The 27,513-nt window shown below is 37.0% G+C and overlaps 1 protein-coding gene across 4 annotated transcripts; it reads left to right on the top strand.

The window, feature by feature from the left end:
- The first annotated feature begins 667 nt into the window (after positions 1-667).
- Positions 668-27,412, top strand: RLIM (ring finger protein, LIM domain interacting). Of its 4 annotated transcripts, XM_036902705.2 has the most exons (6): positions 668-880; positions 2,696-2,759; positions 4,052-4,141; positions 17,750-17,942; positions 18,885-18,968; positions 20,209-27,412. In XM_036902705.2, the coding sequence occupies exons 4-6, from the start codon at positions 17,774-17,776 to the stop codon at positions 21,831-21,833; spliced, it is 1,878 nt and encodes a 625-aa protein (XP_036758600.1). In that variant the 5' UTR covers positions 668-880; positions 2,696-2,759; positions 4,052-4,141; positions 17,750-17,773; the 3' UTR covers positions 21,834-27,412. The 4 variants fall into 4 exon arrangements, with proteins under 4 accessions (XP_036758600.1, XP_036758601.1, XP_036758599.1 ...); XM_036902706.2 differs by lacking the exon at positions 4,052-4,141; XM_036902704.2 differs by lacking the exons at positions 2,696-2,759; positions 4,052-4,141 and having other exon boundaries at positions 671-880.
- Positions 27,413-27,513: the final 101 nt, after the last annotated feature.

Raw genomic sequence — 27,513 nt, 5'->3', positions numbered from 1 at the left:
CCTTAACAGCTCTTTTACAAATTCCAGTGTTATCAGATTTTCTCACCCTTGTGCAATCACCGCCCCTTTTCAAGTATTTCAAGAGTTACCATCTCAGGCCATCTCTGACCATTCCTTTTAAAGCTGCAATTCCCGGATCCCCTCACCCTCGCTTTGTTTTTCTCCCTCGCGTTTACCACCAGTCATGGTGATAACTGTCCCTCCGCCCAGTAGAAAACAAAGATCCAGGAGAACTGGGATTTGGGGCTGCTTTAAATTTCCGCTGTATCCCCAACATCTACAGCAGCGCTTGACGTACAGCGGACGCCTAATAAATAGATGCCGAATTGTGAAACCGACGTCAGGTTGGAGTAGCACCGCCTGTCTCGCTCTCTGCGAAGCGCTTCACGCAGTCTGAAGGCGACGTCCTCCAGCTTGCAAAATGGGAAGACCGAGATTCCCACCGGTCTCGAACGCAAGTTTCTCGCCACAATTCAAAATGGCGGAGGAGGGTGGGGCTGTCACGTGGTGGGCGGTGCGGCGGCTTTCCTTTTCCAGACCGCGGCCCGCCTGGCCGCGTAGTAGGCTGTTCGCCTCTTCCTCCCGCCGAGCCTTTCCGAGGACTCGCCTGGGATTGGCTCATGAGCTGGGAGTGGGGATGTGGGTCTGGACCGCGGCACCATCACTTCCTGTTGTGGGCAGGCGTTTCCTGTCGCTGCTTGGTAACAATGGGGAAGATAATGGCTGCCTGAGCAACGTCTCCGAGCAGGCGCTGGACTAGAGGCGGGTCTCCACCAGCGACTCATTGGAGGCGGGCCTGAGAGCGACGGCAGGGGAGGCGCGCAGGAGCCTCGGCGGCGGTGGCCGAACCGACCGGGTCGGATCCCGACACTAAAACCGAGTAAGTGAAGCCTTGGGAATCCGCTGAGAAATGGATGGAGAGCGAAAGGAAGACAGCAGAGCTGTGGCTGCTTCGGTCTCTCAAAATGGCCTGAGTGGCGCGTCGTGGCGGAGGCTCAACGCCGCCTCCGGACCCCAGGCGCCGGCTGCTGCGGGGGGCTCCGTGGCGTAGTCGCCGCTGCCATTTTAGTTGGGGCTATAGTCGCAGGCTCTTTGAAGAAGGGGAGGGAGGTGGGTAATACTTCCTCTCCGTGGCCACGCAAGCCGCAACCCGGGACCTCCAGAGCCCTGAGAATTTAGGGGAGGCGATTTTCGAATGTTGGCCTCACGCATGAGAATCCATGATCGTCTCAGGTTGTTCATTTCCTCGGTTCTCTGCAGGCTTCCCCCCTTTTCACATGGCGGGCTTGGATTTGGGAAAAGTGAGGGGAAAATCGGGCTGCTCCAAGTCAGATGCTGGGAACTCTTGGGCCTTTAGATTTCTCAGGATTTGCAAAACCCCATTTTGAGCCCTTCTGCTGAGCACTATCAGTTAGGCACCCCCCTGGGGCCACGATGACATTTTCCCTGAGGGTCTGAGGCAAATGTGGTTTACTCCCTTGCTCCAATAACCCTGGGAAATTCTTTGCCAGTTATCACTGCAAGGATTACCCCAAAAGGGAGGGAAAAGCGATTTCGTGTTTGTTTTTCCTTGGGTAAGGGTCGGAATTGGGCCAAATAATTTTCAAGTTAATTTCCGTTCACTCAGCCAAGCAACCCAACAACCTCCCAGCTCAGGGAAAAAAAAAAAAAACCCTAAGGGTCTCGGCTTCTGCGGGCGGTACCTGCCACGTACGCCGTAGCTTTAGTAACTAGTATTAACCGGTTGGGCTTCTGCTTCCTGAACACTCGGTCCCTTTTTCCCTTATGCTGATTAATTTCAAGATGGAGGAGACAGCCACGTTCCTTCCCTAGACAGTTTCACCATACTTATTCCTAGTCCGGGAATCTGAAGCCTAGTAGACTTGTTATTTAGGTCATTCTTCGGTTTTGGAGCAAGAGAAAGCATTTGTATCAGGTTGTCATCCACCATTTGCCAGGCCCCACAATAATCTTTTGCTGGAAATAAGGAGCCCGCATTTCCTCAAACAGAATTAACCGCAGTGGCTTCAGATTGAAGGAAGGAAGAAATAAATGTACTACTACTAATCATTTCTTCTACTCTTGGTGATTAAAGACCAAATAACTACTCGTATCACCCTGTCAGGTACATTATGTCTGTCCTGGATGACTTGAGAGCAGGCAGACACGATTATTACCCCCCTAAAATCAGTTTTCTAAACTTTAAAAATAAAGTACCCAGGAAAACCAATCTGACCACTTTTTAAAATACGATTTTAGGACACTCTTCTCTTACTGAGAAATGTTTTATTCTTTAGCCTAAGATGTCTTGATGATCATTCATACTTCAATTCCTGCCTTAGGCTTAGTGTAATGTGCCAAATAAGTCCTTGAAAATATCAGAATCTGAAAACAATTACTGGCCTGATAAGGACAGGCCTCTTTTAAGCAAGTTTATATTTAAAGGTAGATTGACTTTCAGCCTTTAAAGGAAATCTTATATCTAACATACGAGATTCCTGGTTCCCTCTGACCTTCTCAATCTCCCCCAAATACCCTAATACTAATTGAGTTAGGTTGGATTATGGTGTGTGTGTGTGTGTGTGTGTGTGTGTACACTAAAATATATAGGATGTGTATTTTTTTAGGATGTGTCTATTTCAAAGAAAATGTCTATTATAAAAGAGGAAGAATAATGGATTCTTTTTTTTTCTAGAGCAGAAAGTGAAGAAAACTAAAATCCAGTTTATTGTATTACAATACTATGTCATAACAGTCAGGTAATTTTTTTGTTGCGTCTCCTGATGATTTATGTGTAGAATGCATGTTTAAAAATATTCTGTTTTGCAGGCCCTATAATTGGATAGGCTTATTTGATATATGTTAGTTGTGTTGGGCATTCTTCATGATGAGAATGAATATTTTTCACTGGGAATTCGGAGGGTAGTGTTTCTGAGTAGCTGGAACTTACTTGTGTTTTACCTGAATTTTCCCTGAAGTTTATACCAACACTAGTATAGAACAGAAAGAACAAAATAGAAATTTGCTGCCTTAGTTCATTGTTGTAATGGGATGGGTATACGTAAGTAGTGTTTAAATGTTCATTGAATAACTGAATGAAGTATCAGTAGACTATTTTACAGGAATATACTCTTACATTGTTTTGTATGGTGTTTGATTTTTTCCTTCCAGATCCAAAAAATCATACTACATAATGCTCTAATTGGTATATTAACTCCCTTCATCATCATTGTTAAGGCAACCACATAATTTATTTCCTTAGCTAGGATGCTTTTAAGAGCAAAAGGGATATCAGTAACTTTGCCTGAACAACAGGTGCAAACATGGATTATCCCAAGCACATTGGGATGCGTAGCCTAAATCATAACTAACTTGTATTGAATGTTTATGTGCTTAGTCCTGTGCTTCACATACATGATTTTGTAATCCTCACAGCAAAGCCTCGTAACTGTTTCACAGAAGTAACTGAAACTCAGAAGAGCTTAAGTAATTTGTCCTCAGTTAAATAGCTGATGAGTGGTAGAGCCCTCATTTTAACCCAGATCTATCTGATGCCGAAGTCACTAAACGTTAATGCCTCTAGGCTTAATTGCTCTCTAATTAGATTGAAAATGCAAAGAAAATAGAAGGTTGTAATAAAATCTGTAGGTATGTCGCATCAAAAACTTTTGTTAACACTTAAAGTGAAAAAAAAAATCTGCTTTATGAAGCAGGTGAGACTTATTTAGCAATTAACCCTTTTTAAAAATCTGTCCTCGTTCCTGTGTCAGCTGTTACTGCTTGTGATACAGTGATAAACCTAATTTAAAATGAGATATGGTTTTAAAAAATATCTTAATAATGAAATGTTATCTAGACGTGTCAGACTGGTTGGATATATATATTCTTTCAGGTTAGTGAACGTGTAGTGAGGCCTCAGTAATACAGTAGGTCAAATGGGGTATCTGCATTTATGGAATTATAATGTGTACATTACTTTTTTCATAGAGCTAGCAGATTGGGAAATAGAGCAGATCACTTGCCAGCCTCCTGTTCCCTTGATTTACCATAGAGTGGATGACAAATTAGAAAGTGAAATGTCCTCTGTCAAATCCAGACCAATGAGGTGCTAGAATTTGGGGCCGCTGCCTAGGACTGGATTGTAAGTCTAATTCCTTAACATTTCTGTATAAACACAAAGATTTTCAAAACCAAAACCTTATGGCCTATTGATTTCAAAAAGCATCCAATGTACATAATCCCTTGTCATTTTAACAACCAGTATAAGAAAGCAGTAATACTTTTATCTGTTTTTTCTTTCCTGGTTTTTTTTCTCAACCTTGTATATGGAAGTTTCCCAGATAATCAAGCAGTTCATTTTTCCTTTCATTGAGGACATGTTTTTTAAATATAAAAATCTTAGCAATTTTAAACAGTCAGGGAATACACTTATGACCTTGTAGTTTTGATCCTGAAATATAGTTCATATATTGTAGATTTTCTAGTATTTTAGAAGATTTTAATTTAATCCAACCCAAGATTTTAATTTCCTCATAATAGCACCTACATATGTGTGAGACAGATACCTGTAGACAGGACATGGTGGTATATAGACTTGTGGACTTCTTGCAATAATGTCATAACTACAGGTTTGCAGTAATGTCATAACTACAGGTTGGGCTCTCTTAGGTTGCATGGTGATGAACATGATATTTTCTGTGGGGAAAAGATGTTTGTGTTCAATGTTTTTAAGTTTTCTGGAATGAAAAACTGTCTCTTTCCTATTGCTCTCCACTTAACTGTTAGGAAGAAAGGACTTAATTCTGATTTCGTTTTCATTTTTTTTATTGGCCTGAGTTCCCACTAGTGTCAGTTACATCTGAGGTGACCATCTCATGGATCCAAGGTGAAACACTTTTGAGAGTGAAAGAGGGCTGTATTTATTACTACAGAATAATAGGTGTAGACTGCTGCTCTTCTGAACAAACTGGGGATATAGGGTGTCTTGCCAATGGGTTTCATCCCTGGGCAAGTTCACTATGGATTCAATGTGACCAAAGAAAATGACAGGCAAAACGTTCTTGGGGGTGAAAGGGTTATACCCAACTTTATTTCCAGGTGGCAGGTCAGTCACTAGAATCCCATTCACTCAGAGCGAGTCTGTATGCAGCAAGCCAGTCTCTGCCTCTGGGCCCCTTTGTCCACACAGCCGTCCTCTGGCCCACTGTCCTCGGTGCTGCCACCACTCCAGCCTCTGCTTGCTCTCCTGCAGCCCTGCCACCGTCTCGTGCCTAGAGTATTGGGCGGAGCTCTTTTTATAGAGTCAACAGCCATGTATTGCCCACAGGTGTGCAGTGAGCTAGTCAACCATGGCCAGGTGAGAATCCTGGCCACAGGTACTCTCATTTTATCCACATATGGTCACCTGTGTTGTATTTCTTTGTAAGAACACTCGTTCAGGAAGCACAGTTGTCAGCATGTTTGGTTCTGTAACACAAAGTTATTTTGCTGAAATAAAGTAATAGTCATTGGTGTAGATGATACAGTATTTTCTTTTTTGATCAAGTGATTTTAATGTTTAAAATTAGCTTCACTCTCTCTTAAAAAGTTAGTTTTTGTGGAAAACTCATGTCCTTAAAAAAAGTGCTTTATTTTCTAGTTAACACCAAAATTGCCAGTAATCTGTCATTTTTACATTAATAATTTTTTTCATAAACACCTGAACCTTATGGGTTTTTTGAGTCCTTTTTTGATTTACTGGGAATACTGAGAAGCAAGTCAAATTGAATTCATGTGGGTAAGAACCAAATTCTAATTTAGTGATACAACTCAACAATAAAAGAACTGAAGGGTAATCGAAGATTTAATGCACTGTCTAAAGTACTTGAGTGCATTGAAATGTCATCATAGAGGTTTCCTTTTTAAACTAACTTGATCCTCTGAGTTGGCAGCATTTGGTTTGGTCTCCATGCTTTGATTTGTTGACTTAATACTATTTCGATTGAACTGTTTTAGAAGGTTGTAGAAGTCAGAATTGTCTGTGAGCTGCAAGTGAGTAGACTTCCTGCCAAGATATCAGACACATAAGGGGCATTTCTGAATCCTTTGGTTTTTTTTCTTCTGCTGTCCTTTTCAAGTGGTAAAGGTAGAAGAATGTAAGTGAGGCTACGCTAACATTGCCACATAGGTGATGTTTTTTAATTTCTGATTGCTATAGTAGTATCAGCAGTGGTGGAGGCCAGTACTGGAAATAATCACAAATTGTATGGTTGGTAAGAGGTATCATGCAGCAGGTAAAGGCAGTGAAACATCAACCCTGCCCTGTTGTTTTTAAAGAGGAATACTTTATATTTTCTTTAAAAAAAAAAGAGTCACAGAAAGGGAATAGAGGTGCATGAGTGAAATGTCAGTGAGCAAGGCATAGCTTCTAAGCTTTCATCCTAGTTCTTTCTAAGCTTCATTTTTCTGAGTTAATTCTATAATGTGACCTGGGTTATATCTTATAGTCACAGATTCATAAATCTGGAAGGTAACTTGTAGAAGTTTAATCCAGTACTCTTAATATTGATGGATATCCTGAGGCACAAGATGTTAAATGAATTGACCAAATTTATATAACTAGTTAATGTTATGACCAAGACTAGAACCCAGTGTCTCCTGTTTCTTCCTTTTCACAGAACTGAATTCCACTCTGCTACTCATAAAATAAATAAGCTGTCTGGTTGTTACCAACCGTTTATTTGTTACAAATACTGTACAATTTTAATAAACATTCTGTATATGAAGAATTCCCAGCACTTTGAGTATCTACATATATGAATGGTACTTTATATCCTGGCCTCAGATTCAGCAATTAAACTTTTCTAAAAACTGCATTAATTATTTTTCATTTCAGTGATAGTATTATTGAGCTAACGTTTTCTTTCTTGACAAGGATTGCATGTCATTAATTATCTGCTTTGTGAGGTTCTCAGTGAAGTTCGTATAAACAGAATAATGCCTTTTTCAGTACAACACATTTTCGTGTTGATAACTATGATTTTTTCTTTAATTGACACGCTCTGCTTTAGAACACTATTGAGTTTGGAGCTAGTACAAACACATGCAAAAGTTGAAAATGCTCAAAATACTTCAGAAGTTGGTTGATGTTAGGTTACCTTGATTCCTCTCTCCCACCATGCCTTTTTCTTTTAAAAATAAGTATTTCTTCCAGACTTAAGAGATGTAGCTTATTTTTAGATTGATACACAAGCATTTGAATTGGAGGATTCAGTTTTGTAAAGTCTGTTGTTTCCTTACCTGGGTCCTTAAGTGGGTACTATGATGTAGTATCTCCATTGAATATAATGTGTGTGCTTACACCTAGCACCAGGTCTCCTGATGCATTAGTACCAAACAATATGTTTTAAGTGACTTTTCATCTTAAAAAATTACAATTTTTAAAGATTGGTGTACATATTAGGAGAATAAAAAATACTTTTAGTGGTGGTCAGAAACATAGTAAGCTGCATAATTTATATTAGTATATGATAGTGACTATAGGAGAAATGAGATCACTAACAACGCTTTAAAATTCCCAAGGTTACAAAATCTGTTTCAAATTCCCTAATTAGAGTAAATCTCACCTTTGCTTTTCTTGCTGGCTTTTTCTCCCTGGAATTAAATTTACCTGAAACAGTCATTCATTCATTCATTGACCAAATGAGTCGTTTTTGAAAAATGACTGGCCAAAATTTTGGCTGCTTGTTTCCAGGAATGGATTTGGATATTTTGGCATACAGTACTTTGAAATAAATAAGGTTAATAAAATACACTATTTGTCCAAGGGGCAACTGCATTTAAAACAAAAATACTAAAGTTGATTTATTTAAAAATAAGTCCTGCTGCGTTCATACTGCTTATGAAAGGTGCTTTGTTAATTTGCAAGTTTTCATACCAGGAGTGAACATAGTGTAAAAAAAAAACCCCTCATAGTGAGGTTGAATACTTTAGACATGCCTATTGGGATTACAGAAGTGTATTTTAAAGTATATAGTTTAGGGATATATTGGGAGGCAGATGTCTATTTAGTGAAAAGTTGACTGGATTTGGAATCAGGAGACCTGGATTTAATTCCTGGCTGTTTCCACTTACTGGCCACGTAGCCTTTGGTAAATGCCTTCCTCTCTCTGTGTTGCTGTTTCTTGTCTGTAAAAAGAGGTGGCGATTCCTACTTCATAATAGGATTGTTGTGAGGATTTAAATGGAATATAGGTGAAAGGGCTGTATAAATAAAGGATGGAGGGTATAACTACGGAGATTTAAGAACAGTTATTTATTTTAAATCGTTTTATTGGTAAGCTTTTCATAGAAATATTTAAGTTTAAAAGTGGCAGGTGCAAATTGTATGCCCAATCCAAAATTTCTGACTTCTATACATGAATATTATAACAGAGCAAGGTAACTAAATAGATTTAAGATTCTTTCTTTTATAATGATAGAAGGACCCCCCAGGGGTGTGTGGGGATTCTTTTTAACTCTTACTAGTTAAACTGGAAATATTCCACAGTGGTGTTCACCAGAGTAGAATCTTGAGACTCATTTTGTTAACATAATGCTTCACTAATATTTTTACATCAAAAGGGAAAGAGATCTGTATTTGATCATTTGGACTTTGGTCTGATATCCTTGGCATGCTTTAACCTTTCAGTTTCACTTAACAAACAATAGTGACATTACATCTGTTGGGAGCTGAATTTTGTAGTTTAGATTTATTACATTTTTTCATTATATGCCACTTGGTAATGAAGGGACTGTTTAAAAGGAGACCAGGCTCACTTGGTGTGTGTAAGATTATTTTACAAGGCTTTTGAGGGCACTGCTTAAACTCAGGATGTCCTTCTCTTTCAAAATGTAATTACCTTTAGTCCTGGGGACCTCTGCAAGTGTTATAGCCATAACTCACCCCTTAAATATCCCTGGAGGTAGAGGTGTCTTGCCAGTGCTGAAACCTCTTGATTTCCATTCCCAGTGAAGAATAAGGGAGAAAGAATGGGAGCTTTAGACAAAAGTAGGGAACCAAATCAGGGGGAGAGATTTTTCTCTCCCTGTCTCCTAATCAACTACAAAAAACAGACTGTTTCTTTAATGGAAACCTCTTTAGCAACAAACATTGTGTGTTCTGTTTAATGAAGCCCTGCCAGTTTGGTTGCAATTCTGAAATAAAAAGTAAGTGTATTGCTGGCATGGCATGTGTTTTGCTTGATTTTCTGTAGTCTGTGTATGAGAGGGTAGGGGGACGGAGAGCAGCATGCTATTATGGAAATAGTAATTTGGATTTGTTCACATGTTGCTTTGTGAGTGTATCTTGTTAAAATTTTGAATTAAAAAAATCCAATAAAAATCCCTCCTGCATGGAATAAACTACCTCTAAGTTCTAAGGCAGGAGCTGTTTAGGATTCAGCAATCTCTAAAATCACATTATTGGGACGGTTTTGAATAGAGATACAGTGTTGTCTCTAGTTTCCATGTAGGAAGTGATAGAAATTGAAAGGTCAAGAGTGAATCTTGAGGATTGGTGAGCGTAGGAAACAATCATCTATTCCACATGTATTTGTAGGTTATACAACATTATTTTTTGAAAAACGTAAAGTGGAATACTTACGTTATGGGTCTACAGAGCTTGAACAACAGATTGGGAACATTTTGAAACTCTATATGTGAGGTTTATCTGCCTTACAAACACATTCTTTAAAGCTGCACTGTCCATTGTGGTAGCCACTAAGCACATGTGTTTATTGGATTCTTGAAATACTGCTAGTATAACTGTAGAACTAAACTTTTAATTTTCCTTAATTTTAATTAAGTTCAATAAAAAACTGAAGCTGTGTAAAATATTTTTCCATGAAACACAACTTTGTTGTTTTGGTAGGACTACATTTTAACCATTGAAAATTTAGTATGCGACTTGAAATGTGCTCTAAGTGTAAAATGCATACCAGATTTGAGAGATTGAGTATTTGTAAAAAGAATGTAATACATCTCATTGATTTTTTTATTGGTAACATGTTGAAATGTTACTTTGGGTAAATGAGATATATTGATAAAATTAGTATTTCATAAATATGAAAGACCATGTAAGTCAGGAAGTGCCTGTGTGCACAGAAAAATGCCGTGTGCACAGATAGATGAAGAAATTGAGGAGTCAGTAAACAGCTGAAAGAATTAGGAATAGCTTCTTAGGTAAAATTTCAGTGAACCTTTAAGAGGGTGAGTGAAATGGGGAGAGCCTAGGAAGGGGCTGCTGGCACAGCATTAGAAGTGTGAAGGCATGGATATGGAATCATGCTTTTGTTTCTTATTCTTTCGCTCAGTATACTTTTTTGAGATTCATTTGTGTTCTGTATGTATTAGTAGTTCTTTTTCATTGCTACAGATTATTCCCTTATGTGAATAAAATATATTTTTAATCTAAAAAAAAGTGTGAAGGCAGTAAAGCACAAGATGTGTTGGAGGGTAGGGACGAGGCAATGTAGATTGGTCTTGTCAGGAAGGTTGTAATGGAATTGTGTCACTGCAGTGTGTGGCTTAATATTATCCTAGGCCCAGAATAGAAAACCAAGAGACTTACCCATTCTTAATGACATTTTAGTTCAAAGGGTCTTCTGAAGTCAGTCTGTTCAAGCTCCCACCTGTTAAGGAATCACCTCTTAAATACCTGGCCTCTGCTTGAATATTTCCAGAGGTGGGTAGTTTGCTTGCTGTAAGAGGCTTGTTTGCATCTCCACCTTTGGACAACTTAATTTGTTAGGTGATTGCCTTAAAGGAAAGATCTGCTTCCCTATTTCTTCAGCTATTGGCCCTAGTTTGACTCTGACTCTGCTCTCTTTTATGTTGTAGCTAAATATTTGAGGTTGGCAATCATGCCCATTTTTAGTTGTCTTCAGGTTAGACGTCTCCAGTGATTCAACCTTTTCTTTTATGGTGTTGCCTGGCTTCTCACTATCTTGGTCATTCTGGATGCTTTCTTGTGTTTGTCAGTGTCCTTTTCCTATTTAAAATGTTTCAAATACTCCACTCCTTTGAAGAGCAGGTTGCAATATGGAATTGCTACCTACTTTTGTTTGAATACTGGTCTATTTTTAGGACATGTAACTCTTGTAGGTTTTTTAGCAGCCAGGTCAAACAGGCTTTTTATTGAGCTTTTGTTAACAAAAAACTTCAGGTCTTCATGTGAACTGCCAAGACAGGTTTTCCCCCCTACTCTGTACTCTTACTACGGGTTATTTTAGCTTGATAACCCTTAATAATTAAGTGTGGAAGGTAGCACATTATCCATCATTTTTGTTAATTTCAGTTCATCCTCACAGTTCACTGAGAATTTGGAATATTATTTATCATATATATCTTCATTACTAACTCCCAGCTTTGAGTTTTCTATAGATTTGGTTAGCATGTCTTTTATATGGTTCTTTTTAAAATGCTGAAGACAGAGCTGTTTGCAGGTTAACATCACTCCATAATCTTTGAGGATCTTACTCAACAATTGTGAATCTGTTGATTGTCATCAATCTCCTTGCTACTCAAACTGTGATTCTAGGATGGGCAGCAAATCATCTCTTGAAGGCTTATTTAAAAGGCGGGCTCTCAGGCCCCACTCCCGACCTACTGAATCACAATCTGTATTAGCAGTATTTCCAGTTGATTCATTTGTATGCTGAAGTTTGAGAAGCACTGATTTAGCCAACATTTCTCCATAACGGTAGGATGAGAAACTTTTTCAGACTCTGTACAGGAGCCAGGCTAGGCTAGTCAGCAGTATTATCCTGATGTTTATATCAAAGAGGTTCTCAACCCTGATTGTACAATAGAATTACCTGTGGACTTTTTTAAACTATTGTCTGGTCAACCCTAGTGAAAGCTCCCCAGGTGATTCTGATGGGCCAGCCAAGGTTGAGAACCATCCCTATGTAAAGCAAATGAGGTTAATTTGGCAGCAAACCCCACTTCTGGTGAAAAATATTTTCTTCTACATGTTTGTAGTATATCTTTGAGTGTCTATTACAGAATTTTCCCTGAATTTATTGTCAGATTTTGCTGTGCTATAGTTAATAGACTTCACTTTCTTTGAAGATTAGATCATTTTTAAATCTAGTATTTTAGCATCTTTATTGTTCTCTGTGATTTCTCAAAGACTATTAGAAATTTTATAGTTTGGGCTCTTGATTCTTTGAGACATTTGTTTTTCTACTATTTGCATTTGGAAGGTAATTCTCCTTATTGGATAAAATAAAAATAGAAGTTGAATGCCTCTACCTTCCATCTTCTGTTAATATACCAATTTCTCCTCCTGCTCAGTATAAGACCCCTTTCTTGTTTCAGATTCTGTTTTTCAAGACCATTTAAAAAATCTTTACCATATTTTTCCAACTTTCTTTTCCATGTGGACTTCAATCTCCCCGATGCTTCTTTTAAGACGTTGTGCCATTCTTGTAACAGTCCTGGGTATGTGAATTTTGTTATCTTTGGTTCGTGTCTTTTAAATGCCAAAACTATCAAACATTTTTGCCTTCTCTGAATTATTTATATATATTTGTAAGCCTTTCAACCCTACTGATTTGTACTTTTTAATAAATTATTTTCAGAACTATTCACTGATCCTTTATGTCTAAATGGACTTCATCCTAACTTTCATGTTATTATTAGTGTTCATAATATTGACTAAGAACATTAGCCAAATGTTACTGGTGGTTTTCTTTGGTTTGAGAAATTATGACTGAAGTTCCTTTTTCCTTTGTGCTTTTCAGTATTTTTTAAATTAAGTTGATTGCTACTACCAATACCAAGTAGTATTACTCAACATATGGAAAAATACTGCTTCCTTTTGTTTGTTCATTGCCTAGCTCACATAACTTTTTGAGTGTTTTTATTAAAGCTGTGGATTTCCAGTTGTCTTAAAGTTTCAAGTTACTATAAAAAGAGCATCTTTCAGAAATTTCTATAGTTTAGTTTTACTAAATTGAGAAATTGTAGTTATGAGGTTAGGAAACTCTTTCCAAAAATATTAAGGTCTCCCTCTGCTTCTCCTTCCTTGACATGCTCATTTTGTTTAAACAGTGGTAAGATGGTTCTCAGAATAATGATCTAAGGAAAACAATGGAGATCTAGATGTGCCCATGTCTGAACTAAAACTCCTGTAAGCTCAGCAGACAGGTAGAGAGGCTTCTTTGTTGTTTATATATGAAAGAGGGTTTGTTTTTATTTTTCTCTTTAGTATTGACTTGTGAACATCCAGATATGTCATGTCTTATGTGTGGGATTAAATCCCAGTACAGTTATTGATTACCTCTTTTCCACAAGTCAGATTTTCATATTTTCATGGAATTAACTTTAATTTTGTCAATGTGAACTTAAATAAAGGTCAATCTGGAGTTGGAAGGAAAAGAATTAGAGAGTGAAATTATTTGGCATCTTCTCTTAGATTGTTTACTACCATTCTTCATTAGAGTGGTTAATTGAGAGTGTGTAGAAATTCACCAACATAGTAATTTCCTATATTCTTTCAAGTAGTGAAGGATAATTCAGAACTTTTGGTTAGTTTTATGTGCTATCTAGAGTAGGGGTTGGCAAACTTTTTCTGTAAAAGACCAGATAGTATTTTTTTTCTTCACTGATCAAAAAGCAAAATTAAGCATGTAACATAGTTATTTATATAAAAAGAGGCTGTATTTGCACAAAGTTTTTCTTGATAAAAATCAAAATATAATAATTGAGTACAATGTTTTGCAATATAGGTCTACTAACATTCTTTTTTGGGGAAATAACATTTTGCTTAATTGAGGCTAAACACACTCCTAATCAAAACTGTGATGCTATATACTGTTACTGACTTTGAAATGAGATTTTCCATATTTCATTTGAAAATATATTTTCAGACATACAGGTATTGCTATCTAATCAGTCCACACATATATAAATTTTTAAACTTTTATTGGAGTATAGTTGATATACAATATTTTTTGTTATTGAAATATAGTTTATATATAATCTTATGTTGGTTTCAGATGGAACAACTTAGTGATTCATCAATTGTATACATTACTAAATGCTCACCATGGTAAGTTTAGTTACCATCTGTCATCATACAAAGTGATATACAATATTATTGGTTTCAGGAGTACAACACAGTGATTCAACAATTATATACATTACAAAATTCTCACCACAATAAGTGTGGTTACTATCTGTCACCATACAAGATACTACAATATTACTGACTATATTCCCTATGCTGTCTTTTCATCCCCGTAACTTACTTTTTTTGTAATTATAAGTTTACACCTCTAGCCCCTTCATCTATTTCTCCTATCTTCCTGACCCCTCTCCCCTATGGCAACTACCAGTTTGTTCTGTGTTTTTGAGTCTCTTTCCTGTTTTGTTTTATTTTTTTAGATCCCACATTAAAGGGAAGTATGATTACTTTTCTTTCCCTGTCTGATTTATTTCACTTAGCATACTATCCAGCCACATTGTGGCAAATGTCAAGATTTAGTTCTTTCTATATCTGAGTAATACTCCACTGTATTGCATTGTACCACATCCTTCTCCATTTGTCTCTAGATGGACAGGTTGCTTTCATATCCTGGCTCCAGCAAATAATGCTGAAATAAGCATAGGGGTGCATATGTTTTTTCAAATTAGTATTTTTGTTTTCTTTGGGTAACTACCCCAAAGTGGAATTACTGGGTCATGTGGTAATTCTTATTTACAGTTTTTTGAGAAACCTCCATACTGCTTTTCATACAGGCTATATAAACCATTTTACATTCCTACCAACAGTCTACAAGGGTACGTTTTTCTTCACATTCTCACTAACACTTGTTATTTCTTGTTTTTTGTGTGTGTGTGTGTTTTTTTTTTGTTTGTTTGTGTTTTTTTTTGGTACTAGGCATTGTGACCAGAGTGAGGTAATACCTCATTTGGTTTGGATTTATATTTCCCTGACAATAGATGTTGAGCATTTTTCCGTGTGTCTGTTGGCCATCTGTATGTCCTCCCTGGAAACATTTGTTCAGGTCCTCAGCCCATTTTTTTAACTGGACTATTTGGGGTTTTTTTGGTGTTGAGTTATATGAGTTTTTTATATATTTTGGATATTAACCCCTTATCAGGTATATCATTTACCCATTCAGGAGGTTGTCTTTTTGTTTTGTTGATGGTTTCCTTTGCTGTGCAGAAGCTTTTTAGTTTCATGTAGTCCCACTTGCTTATTTTGCTTTTTTTCCCTTGCCTGGAGAGACATCAAGAAAGAAAATGCTAATGTTGATGTCCAAAAGTGTACTGCATATGTTTTCTTTTAGCACTTTTGTGGTTTCCATCAGGTCTTATAATTTAGCTCTTTAATCCATTTCACATTTATTTTTGTGAATGGGGTAAAACAGTATTCCAGTTTCATTCTTTTGCATGTAGCTGTCCAGTTTTCCCAACACTATTTATTGAAGATGCTATCTTTTTCCCATTGTATATTCTTGCCAAAGCATCATGTATTAATTGACCATGTAAGTGTGGGTTCGTTTCTGGTCTGTTTTGTTCCATTGATTTATGTGTCTCTTTTTCTGCCCATACCATACCATCTTGATTACTAAAGCTTTGTAGTACAGTTTTAAATCTGGGTGTATGTTACCCTCAGATTTGTTCTTTTAGGATTGCACAAGCATTGTTTTAATGAAGCATATTTATTCCTTATAAATCATTTATGGGATTCTGTTAGATTCTTCTCTTGATGCTTACCTTTTAGCATATCATTACACTGCAGAGTTAAATTGCAGGTTAGGTACAAGCTTCTCAGTTGCACAGTTAAATAGGTTTTGAAATAAGGAAATTTCCTCTGTAGTTCAGTAAGGTCCAAAAAAATGCTTCTAGAACTCTAGTTTGTGCTGAGAAAACCTGCTACAAACTTGTGTGGGAATAGAGTTTTTATCTCTTTGATAGCACATTTGTACATAAAGCAGTTGACACTGTGATTCCAGTGTTAGCTATAGCTGAAATGACTTTACTGAAGTATAAGTTGTTCATACAAGCACTATTTTGCCTTCTAATTTTAGACTGAATTCGTTAAGAAACATGAAGTCTGCAACAAAAACTAGGTTCCCAAGCCATTTATTCAGTTTGATAATAAAATCAAGGGTGGCTCTTGTCATTCAGAAAAAAATTTTGTTCCTTATAAAGAGGAACCTGTGTACAACATATCACAGTGAAACTTCTACCAATGCTAAGCTATCAAAATGAGTGAGTGGTAGAGCAAGTCAGGAGATTCAGCTTCTAATTCTGACAAAATCAACAAACTGAATGCAGATGGTTAATTAAGTCCACAATAGTGAAGTCTACAATTGACACTACTGGTTCAATAACTTGATAGATTGAAAAATTTTCTATAAACTATCTGCTGATGAATAATATAATGAATAACCATAGACTTTAAACACCTTGCAGTTTTATAAGCTTTGTAAATATGTCCAACTAGGTCTTTTTTTGCTCTAGACATATTTTTACCACCACTTCAGTTGTGACACATCTTAACAGATTCTACTTCAGGTTGTGCTGAATAGGTGTTATTTCAACTTCTTTGAAAATACCACCTGTAGTTGTTCCATGCAGACTTTTAGAGGCTACTTCTATAGTTACTTCAAACTCCTTGAATAAATAGCAACTGAATAGCATCAGTTACATTTGTCAACTAAAGATCACTACTCAAAAATCATTTACTGCCCTGTTTTTCAATTAATTATGTTATATCTCAGCATCCTCAACTTTTTGAGCAACTACTCACCAAAGGGCTAATCTTACATATATTTTCTCTGGACACATCTCTTTAGCTTCTGCAGTCAAACAGTTTAACTCACCATTGAAACAGCTTTCCTTGCTTAGCCAAAAAATGAGCCACTTGGAAACTTTGGTTGAAGCCTCATTTTTTAGTTTTGTGAAGAGAGATTTTGTTTTAAATTTTTCTAATTGTTTAGACTGTAGCTTTCCTGTGATTTGGAAATACTGTGATGCTCACTTAATCTGGTAGTATCAGCATGTATTTTATTATTTTAGCTCAGTTATAGTGCCATAGCAAAATAACCACAGTATTTACCATCTAATCTGATAACAAAATAATCCACCCTCCACTGTGCCTTTAAGGGTGACATTTGAAGTCCACTTTCTCTTCATTGGACGTGATGAGTGTGTACCAGTAATTTTTTTAAATGTCACAGTGTGGTTGATAATGCATAGTACTTGAAATGCTGTCAAGTTGTAATTTCATCACTGCAATTTATGCTGCACAGCTTACCAGTGCAAAGCAGTGAGAGTGCCCCATATGGTCTCTGTCACAACTAAGCTCTGCCATTATAGCACAAAAGCAGCCATAGACAATATGTAAATGAATCTATTCCAGTGAAACTAAACACTGAATTTGAATTTCATGTACTTCTCACACATCACAAAGTATTCTCTCCTTTTTTAAAAAAAAAACTATTTAAAAGTGCAAAAAGCATTCTTAGATCTCAAGGAGAAAAACATTGGCACCAAGGCTGAATTTGGCCCATGGGCCATAGTTTGCCAAACTCTGTCCTACTCTTTTCCTGGTACAACTGTGTTTTTTAGTTTTAATGTTATGAAATTTTCTTCACATGAGGTCTTAAAATCCACATCTTGACCTCCATTCTGGATTTTCACATAATTAGAATTGTTCTGTAGAATATATACTGACTTCTGTTTTCAATATTGATCTCCTTTCTCATTTTAGATATTTTTCCACTTGTTCATCAAGATGGAAAACTCAGATTCTAACGATAAAGGAAGTGGTGATCAGTCTGCAGCACAACGCAGAAGTCAGATGGACCGATTGGATCGGGAAGAAGCTTTCTATCAATTTGTAAATAACCTGAGTGAAGAAGATTATAGGCTTATGAGGGATAACAATTTGCTAGGCACCCCAGGTATGCCATGTGTAGTTTAAGGATTTATATATGTAAATTGCTGGTGTGTAAAAATAACCTATTTTTAAAATACATTTCTTGTAGCCATTATGAAGTACGATTTTTAACACAATGGATATAAAATGCCATTATTGCTGAACTTAACCTGCTTCTGTGTACTCATACTTGGAATCTATTTCAGATTTTTTAGTTTATGAATTATATTGTGAATTTATAGCAAGCTGAATCAAAGAGTGGGAACAAAATGTGATCTGGACTAAAAAGAACAGCCTCTTTGTTGTTAGTTAGCTTTGTTTAACTTATGAGACATGAGTCTAAGTATGGAAGAGAGAACTGGCACTTTAGCTCCTAGGCTACTTTTCTCTTTGTTATCTCTGATTACCTGATTAAGTCCTGATCCTAATCCTCCAGTGGTAACCTTGATTAAAGTCGTCAGTTATTCAGAACTTTGTGCTTGGTTATTCTCTTTTGCCCATTTAGGTCCCATTTGAGTCTACTTTAAATACATTATCTCCCTTCCTCCTCATTTGTATTTAATTCTAACCTTTGAGTGATTGCTTAAATTTTAAAAGGTAAGATGTTAGTTAGCATGACTCTTATTTGAGGAAGTTGCATTTTGAGTCAACAACACCAGGCTTGAATCAGAATGCCTAAGTTGGCATTCTGGCCTTGCCATTTATCAGTCTCTTATTCAGTCGCAGTTTCCTTGTTTTAAAGTGCAAATAATAATACCCACCTTCCAGAGTTGGAGTTTTAAAGAATGAGGTGTTGTGTGCAAAAGCATTTAATAAGATGGAAAGAAACATGTATAAATATAAGTTGTCATGTGCTCCAAGAAGTGAAGTATACCCAGGTTCCTACTCACTCCTTAGTTTTCATCTCAGATGGGTATGAGTATTGGTTTTTATTTTAACTTGTCAAATATTTTTAAACTATTTTCAGGTGAAAGTACTGAGGAAGAGTTGCTGAGAAGGCTACAACAAATTAAAGAGGGCCCGCCACCACAAAACTCAGATGAAAATAGAGGTATATTTGGTTTGGGAGAATGGGTAGAGGATGGAGTGGATAAGGAACTTCATAACTGTAAATGTTGGCCAAAGATTATCCATAAATGGCATAAATTAATTTGTTGCTAAGTAACTGTCACCATGATTTTTTTTCTGCTTCACTTTTGGGTTGTTTGTGTCAATAGGGACATAATAAGAAATGGCCTATTTATGTGATGTTTTTTCTTGATTATTACATCTACTGAAATGTCCTCCTACCTACTGAATTATTCCGTAGAAACATGTCAGTTCATCACCAGCAGGAAGAAATACTGTATTCTCTAACCTGATGGTTCTCAAAGGGGTATAAATTTGTCCCCTAGGGGACATTGACAATGTCTAGAGACATTTCAGTTGTCACAGCTGGGGTTTGCTGCTGGCATCTAGTGGGTGGAGGCCAAGGATGCTACTAAACATCCTAACATAGTGAAATGCACCGCACACAACAAAGAATTACCTGGCTCAAAATGTTAATCGTGCCACTGTTGAGAAATCCTGCTCTTACCTCAGTTCTAGTGTATCTCTCCCAGTGTGAAGTAGGGAATTTGACTAACTTAAGAGGCTATAACAGTTTGGTTCTTCAGTGTGCTGTTATATGTACCATGCTATGTTCAGGCTATTCATTTGGTCTGATCTCCACTCTATTTTAATTTAAAATCTGGGTATCATGAAGAATTCAAATACTTTTAAACCTATAAACCTTATATTTTTGCAGTGGTTTACAGCAGTCTTTTATTTAAAAGGTATTGTATTATCAAAGGCACTTAAGATCCTAGAAGAAATGTTGTAGACTAATAAAAATTTGACAAAAATGTGATTTGGACTAAAATAGTAGCCCTCGACCTTAATTAGTGTTTACCTTGTTTGATTACATTAGTGTTTTGACAGTGGGCTGGAAAAAATGTCTCTGACAGTCCACAGTGGTATGCTGTAGGCTCTATATGTGATGAAGTGCTGAAAATAGATTTCCTCTAGATTCCCTTTACAAAATTCTCTGAGTCTCTCTAGGACTATCTTGCTCTTTCTAATGAATGGAATTGAAACTTTCCTGCCTTTACTTGCAAATCTGTGCAGCATAATTTATAAAAAAATCTGTAAATGTGAAATCTGTTCAGCATCCTTGCCCTTTTTTTCTAATACAAAGTTTCAGAGCACTATTATATGATTGTTCTATTTAGTAGTTCCTCTTTCTCCCTCTCCCCTCCCTTTTTTTAAAACAGGTGGAGACTCTTCAGATGATGTGTCTAATGGTGACTCTATAATAGACTGGCTTAACTCTGTCAGACAAACTGGAAATACAACAAGAAGTGGGCAAAGAGGAAACCAATCTTGGAGAGCAGTGAGCCGGACTAATCCAAACAGTGGTGATTTCAGATTCAGTTTAGAGATCAATGTTAACCGTAATAATGGGAGCCAAAATCCAGAGAATGAAAATGAGTCATCTGTAAGACGTTCTAGTGGAGAAAGTATGGACAACAGCAGCCAAAGGCAAGTGGAAAATCCACGCTCTGAATCAGTAGCTGCAAGGCCATCCAGATCAGAACGAAGTTCAACTGATGCATTAACAGGAGAAGTCCCACCTACCAGAGGTCAGAGAAGAGCAAGAAGCAGGAGCCCAGACCATCGGAGAACACGAGCTAGAGCTGAAAGAAGTAGGTCACCTCTGCATCCAATGAGTGAAATTCCACGAAGATCTCATCATAGCATCTCATCTCAGACTTTTGAGCATCCTTTGGTAAATGAGACAGAAGGAAGTTCTAGAACCCGGCATCATGTGACATTGAGACAGCAAATAAGTGGACCTGACTTGCTAGGTAGAGGTCTTTTTGCAGCTTCTGGAGCAAGAAATGCCCCACAGGGAGCAGTTTCTTCAGACGCAACTGGCAGTGGTGAATCTACAGGATCAGGACAGAGACCTCCAACCATAGTCCTTGATCTTCAAGTAAGAAGAGTTCGTCCAGGAGAATATCGTCAGAGAGATAGCATAGCTAGCAGAACTCGGTCACGGTCTCAGACACCAAACAACACCGTCACTTATGAAAGTGAACGAGGAGGTTTTAGGCGTACATTTTCACGTTCTGAGCGGGCAGGTGTGAGAACCTATGTCAGTACCATCAGAATTCCAATTCGTAGAATCTTAAACACTGGTTTAAGTGAAACTACATCTGTTGCAATTCAGACCATGTTAAGGCAGATAATGACAGGTTTTGGTGAGTTAAGCTACTTTATGTACAGTGATAGTGATTCAGAACCTAGTGGCTCAGTCTCAAGTCGAAATGTTGAAAGGGCAGAGTCACGGAATGGAAGAGGGGGTTCTGGTGGTAGTAGCAGTTCTGGTTCCAGTTCAAGTTCCAATTCGAGTTCCAGTTCAAGTTCCAGCTCGAGTTCGAGTTCCAGTCCTAGTTCCAGCTCCAGTGGTGAAAGTTCAGAAACTAGTTCGGAGGTGTTTGAAGGCAGTAATGAAGGAAGTTCATCATCAGGTTCATCAGGTACCAGGCGAGAGGGTCGACACAGGGCCCCAGTAACATTTGATGAAAGTGGCTCTTTGCCCTTCCTTAGTCTAGCTCAGTTTTTCCTCTTAAATGAGGATGATGATGACCAACCTAGAGGACTCACCAAAGAACAGATTGACAACTTGGCAATGAGAAGTTTTGGTGAAAATGATGCATTAAAAACATGTAGTGTTTGCATTACAGAATACACAGAAGGCAACAAACTTCGTAAACTACCTTGTTCCCATGAGTACCATGTCCACTGCATCGATCGCTGGTTATCTGAGAATTCTACTTGTCCTATTTGTCGCAGAGCAGTCTTAGCTTCTGGTAACAGAGAAAGCGTTGTTTAAGGTCTGAACTCTCAGCTATGAAGCTGTTACAGTGATGGGCAAACAGGAATCACTTGCTTTATGTCCACTTTTTGAGTGGTGCTTAAATGTAAAGTAGCAACCTGAATTGAGTCATTGCTTTCTAATGAGTCATTGTCCTTTCTCCAATTTCTGTTCCAGGATAAAAGGAAATATTTTAAAAAGCAGTGTTTTAAGACATAAAAATCTGACTTCAATACCAGTAATTGATGTTACTGATGATTTATCATGTACGCTTGTCATTTTCTCCTTTGTTATCTGAAAAGATCTGCCTTAGCAATGGCTCTTACCTGTTTCACATTGATCTTTAAAATTCCCCACGCCATAGGAGAGGCGAAGGAAATTTCCCAAGTTTTACAGTATGTATTTCCTGAGTGATTGCTTAAAGCTATACCATTCCTAGTTATTAGTTGACACAAATTCAGCTACATGCTGAATATTATTTGTTCACCTTCAGATGAGGTGATATTGGACATGTTGGTGTAAATAACACTAAGGTTAGAATCTTCTAAGTGTAAAACTCTCTGAAGCCCATCACTCTGGCACACTGTAGAGTGAGCTTATAGTTTAATTGAGATATTTATCTTGTGGAAATATTAAAAAAGCCTATGCTTGTGTAAGTGAAAAAATATCACATTCATTTGTTTAAAAATGTAAAGCTATTTTGTAGAGGCTCAGTACTTTTCCAATGCACTGTTATATTAATGCATTAAAAATTGTAAAGTACCATGCTTAGAAATGAAAAAACTGCTTTTTGTGAGCCAACATAGTAAAAAACACACCAAACGAAGTACAAAGCTGCTTTTGTAAGTGTGTAGATGTCAAGAGCAGAACATATCTATATATTTAATGTATGTGAACAGCTACTGTGACATGCGAAAGACAGTGCACAATTGAGCTACATTGAAGACCAATAGAAATTGTGTGTTTTAACTTGGATTTAGGCAGGAAATGAAAGACGGGAGTACAGAAAACTGCTCTAAAGAATTTAAACTGTTCATGAAGACGGTAATCATGCAAACATGAACTGGTTTCGTACGGTGAGATCCTTGACACAGTATTCTACTCAAGTAGATGAAGTAGATCAGCAAATTTGACAGAGCTTTGTTTTAAGAAAAGCAAACCACTAGCACAGGTTACATTGATGTTTTTACAAGTCTGCTCCTCAAAAAAAAAGTGGAGGAAAGAGACTATAAACCACTTTTAGTTTAAGAATTGATGTTGGTACAGGTGTGTGCTAATAGGAAAGTCTCGAATTTGCTTTGCTTTCGAGATTTGTCATTTTAGGTACCAGTGCACACTTGATAGTATTTCATTACTGCCCTCTCTAACACAGACTGAACATCTCACATTTAGAGACCAGTTGAAGAATTAAGGGATTTTTATCCTTTGTTGAAAGTGGGTTATGAGTTATTTTAAATTCAGTTTAATAATTGTGCTGCCCATATTTGAAGGTGAGACTGCTGACTCATGCTCTATGGGACATCACTTTATGTTGTTTCCTTAGTAATAAGAATAGGTTTGTAAAGAACCCCAGTACTCCTTGGATTTCTCTTTTGAGGCTGGTGTAGGTTAGGACTAATCTGACTGTGGAGGACTGTGTTTTTCTGGGAAAAGCTAATGGGCCCAAAGAGGAATTGAACATGTCCTTGGCCTTTAACAAAGTGAGCAAGCTACCCAGGCATAGTCAGATACTCTACAAAATAAACAAGCCTGGTTTAGGAATTCTCTGGCTACCTTAACTGCCATCACCTCAGCTGTAAAGATTATTTCAAAGCTCATTCCTTTCATGTTTTCCTCTGGCTTTCAATCCTACCTAAGTATCAAGGAAATTAACTTGTAAATATGGTAGTTGTTTACTAAGGATATGTACTGCTCTTGCAGGGAAATAATGTCCAAACAAAGCTTCACTTATTTTTTTTAATGCAAGTAGATTTCACTGTTTATGGCGCTTATGTAATACATTCTATCTTTTAAAAAAATTGTCCATGTAAAAGTCAGGATTCCTTTATATTTTGAGCGTCCTTATCTCCTTTCCTAAGAGTGTAATCTCTGGTTTTCAGATTTGCAGGGTAGTTCTTATTGGCTAAAAACAAACCCATTTTCCTCCTGATATACAATGTCCTCTTATTATAGGGGGTGTTCATTTATAATAGTATAAAAACAACTGCAGCACATTCTAAGAAAAGAAGGTTATTTACAACAAGTACCTCCCTAACCTCCCAAGATGTATTACTCATTTGTTAAGTATTAAAGTAAGAGGTAATTCATGCAGAATGCTGGTTATGAGTGTAGGTATTGAAGCTGTTTGTAAACACTGGAAATAGAATTTTTTTTTAGCCTTCAAGTAGAATGCACATACTGGATATGTGCATGCAGACACCTTTTTTAATAGCACTCACTAATTTCCATTGGATTATGTAGAATGCATACAATATTTTAGTGGAATTTGCTACTTAATTTTTTGTTTGTTTTGCAAGGTCTTTGACTAATACATACTTAACTAGTTTTGTGGACATTGAAACGACAAGGTCATTTGTAGGTGTCAGATGTACAATGGAAAACAAGTCTTCTCAACAGCATCCGAACACCTATTCTCTTGGAGCATTTTCTTGAAAAAGACTTTACATTTCATTTTGTATCTTAGCACTTTTTCTTTATTACAGAAAGGTTCTATCTTGAAGGCCCAGATTCAACTTCATGCAGTATACTAGGAACAAGAAAAAACAATGTTGGGAAATTACGTTGTTCAAAGCACAGGGAAAAGTACTAAAAACTGAATTTCCTTTACTCTTTCAGATAAATTTACTTACTATTCTGAACTGTTTGAGGTGTTAATGTTATTTAACTCCAAGCAGCTAACAAGGCTGAGATTTATTAGTTCTGGAAACAAAATTGAGCAAGTTAGGTTTAAAGCTTGCAGACTTTATCTATAGCAACACTAGAAATTGATTCATGTTATTAATTTGGAATATTTGCTCTAAAAAGAACACATTAGTTACACCTCAGTGGTGTTAATGGAGATGGGAATTGAGAAAAGTGTTCACATTAGTGTGGGAGTATAGGTAATAATCGTACAGTCAATAACAAAACATTTAGCAGCAGAATATTAGGAAATGGGTTAGCTATAAGTGTTAACTCAAATAATTTTCTCCCCCTGGGAAAATGTCCTTTCTGTGCCAAGTATTCTCTCCTGCTGTGTCAGTGTCTCATATTTATAAAGGATTATCACTTAATATACTTTCTAACCACCTGCTTCCCAGATGTCCATGACATGAAATGGGTCAAGCACCAACCATGACTTTCAATTTCCAAAATACCCATGTAATAGGGAGTAAATTGTAAAATGCCTCTTTAAAAGACCATTTTTACAGCTTGCTAGAATGAATTGGCACCTTGTGAATGTTGTTAATACTTTTCTTTTAAAGATGGAGGAAACTTCCCCCCACCACCCCGCAACCCTCCCTGTTCTAGTCTTGTTCTTATGTGAACAAAAAATATTCATAACCTGCCTTATTTGAGTTTTTACGTTTTACCTTACTGGCTTCCCTGTCAAATGTATTACAAATGTTACATACATAGAAGCCACCTTTGCAGGGCACTTTTATTCTTTCTTGTCTTTTAAGACTATGCTGATTGCTACTTTCTAAAGTATTCTGTACCTTAGTAATGCAGGAGATTGATAAGGCACATGTTAAAGTGTCAGGCGTTTTTTTTTTCCCCCTAAGTATAGCATAATTCTTCAGTATGTTTAATATTCAATAACAGTGCTGTAATTCATCAAGTTATCTAGTAAATTGTGTGCTTTCAAAAGAACATTTGAAAATGTAAATCAACATGCTTCATTTGGAAAGTTAAAGTATAAGGTGTGAGGAACTAGAATTTCACTTATTTTTTAAATCAAATTTTTAAGCAATTAAATAGCAATGAGTTCAGCACTTTCCCTTTAAAATTTGTAGCCTTCTGAAATTGAGTTCTTAACAGGAACAGTTCTAAAATATATTCCCAACAAGTGAGCTGTCTCACTTGATTTATGTAACTACATTTTTTATCTAAAATACAGCATAGAATAGAGCTGTTATTGAGGTGTTGAAACTCTTTTAAGTAATAACAGTTTATTTCAGTTACATGATTGTTTTCATGTCTGTACAGGTGTTATAATTCATGTTTGAAGGAAATAGGCGCACCCTCCAACACAAAATTACAGTGAGGCACTTGTTTTTATTAGGATTTGTTTACTGAAGACCCATAAGCTGCTTTATAGTCACTTGGATTGAGTGATATCTTATTAAAGACATGCAGTGAAAGTGAACCCCATCCTACCGCTGTGCCTAGTTGTTTCAGGGTTCCTCATCTTGCAGATTTATTCTAATACCAAGGTATAGTTGAACCAGCTGCCCAGCCTTAACTTTTATTTAGTGACCCTCTGCTAGCATTCTTTTAAGTGATTGGTTTACGTATGTTTTAACTGTCCAATGTTTGGATTTTAACCTCTTGATAGCTCCATTTGTCCCTGGTGCTGCTTTAAAAGATGTAGGGCCAAGTGATAGGTATCAAGTTGAGTAGGTACACAATTGGCCTTGTTATGTATCTGTGCCTATTTTATCTTCTCCCAGGAAGAGCTGCTTTGGTATAGGTGTTTACTTGGATTCAAAGAATGGGGCAGCAATCTTGGAGAGCTTTCTGAAGCCTCTAAGAACCTGAAGGGATTTGGAGAGGGAAGATTTAAAAAGGCTGCCTTTATGTCTTTGAACATGAAGCACATAAATGTATTTCTGTAAAGACTAAAGTGATTGTTATACCAGGGCTTCCTGACCTCTGGGAGAGACTTTGAAAAAAGCAGAAAGGAGTACAAAGTGAAGTGAATTTGGTTGGCTTGCATTATCTCGTTTCTCATTTTCTTTTAATTTAAACCTGAACATAACACCCTTCTCAATATCTGTCTAGCAGACTTCTGGTTGGGAAGCCCTGTATTAAAATTTGAGAATGTACCCAGTTTTTTTGTACAGTGCTTTACACCTGCTAAAAATTAACTTGTTTAATGCAAAACAAGACCTTGAAAGGTCAGTCATATTAAAGCTGGTTTGATTATTAATAGTTATCTTCGGAAGAAGCTTTGTCCCTATGTAAGATGTCATACTGCAGATTTAAAATATAGACTATCAATAAAATGCATGAAGTGATCATTTGTGCTTGATCATCTCTCCTTGGGTTTTTCTTTACAAGAGGAATATGATAAAGGTTCTGTTGCTTCAAACTGATGTCAAATAGACCTGATTTTTAGAATCAAGTGGAATTACAGTCCAGCCTTGATTTTGATTCCCCTCACTGCTATGAGTATAGGCAAGTAGTGGTTAATGGAATAACTTCCATTCTGTGTTGTAGCTTAATGGTTTAATCTTTGAGTGGTAAAAGATTAAAGTATATTCCAGTACATGATTCCTGGAAAGATCTAAGCAAATGACATTTTAAGTATGTGCATCTTTGCTATTTCTTGCATTCTTACCATTGCCCTGACCACTCCTTTAACTTCTATAAATAAATACAAAAGCTTGTCTAGATGTTCATGTGTGCTCATGCAAGTTTTGTCTTCATCCCTACTTCCAACCTCTTACCCATGTTGCCTAAGCCACTAAGATCTGATTTCTTAAGTAGATCATCA

This window comes from Manis pentadactyla, chromosome X (assembly GCF_030020395.1).
Source record: "Manis pentadactyla isolate mManPen7 chromosome X, mManPen7.hap1, whole genome shotgun sequence".
In the NCBI taxonomy this organism is placed as follows: Eukaryota; Metazoa; Chordata; class Mammalia; order Pholidota; family Manidae; genus Manis; species Manis pentadactyla.
The sequence above is the reverse complement of the archived record's forward strand: the minus strand, read 5'-3'. Positions and strand labels throughout refer to the sequence as shown.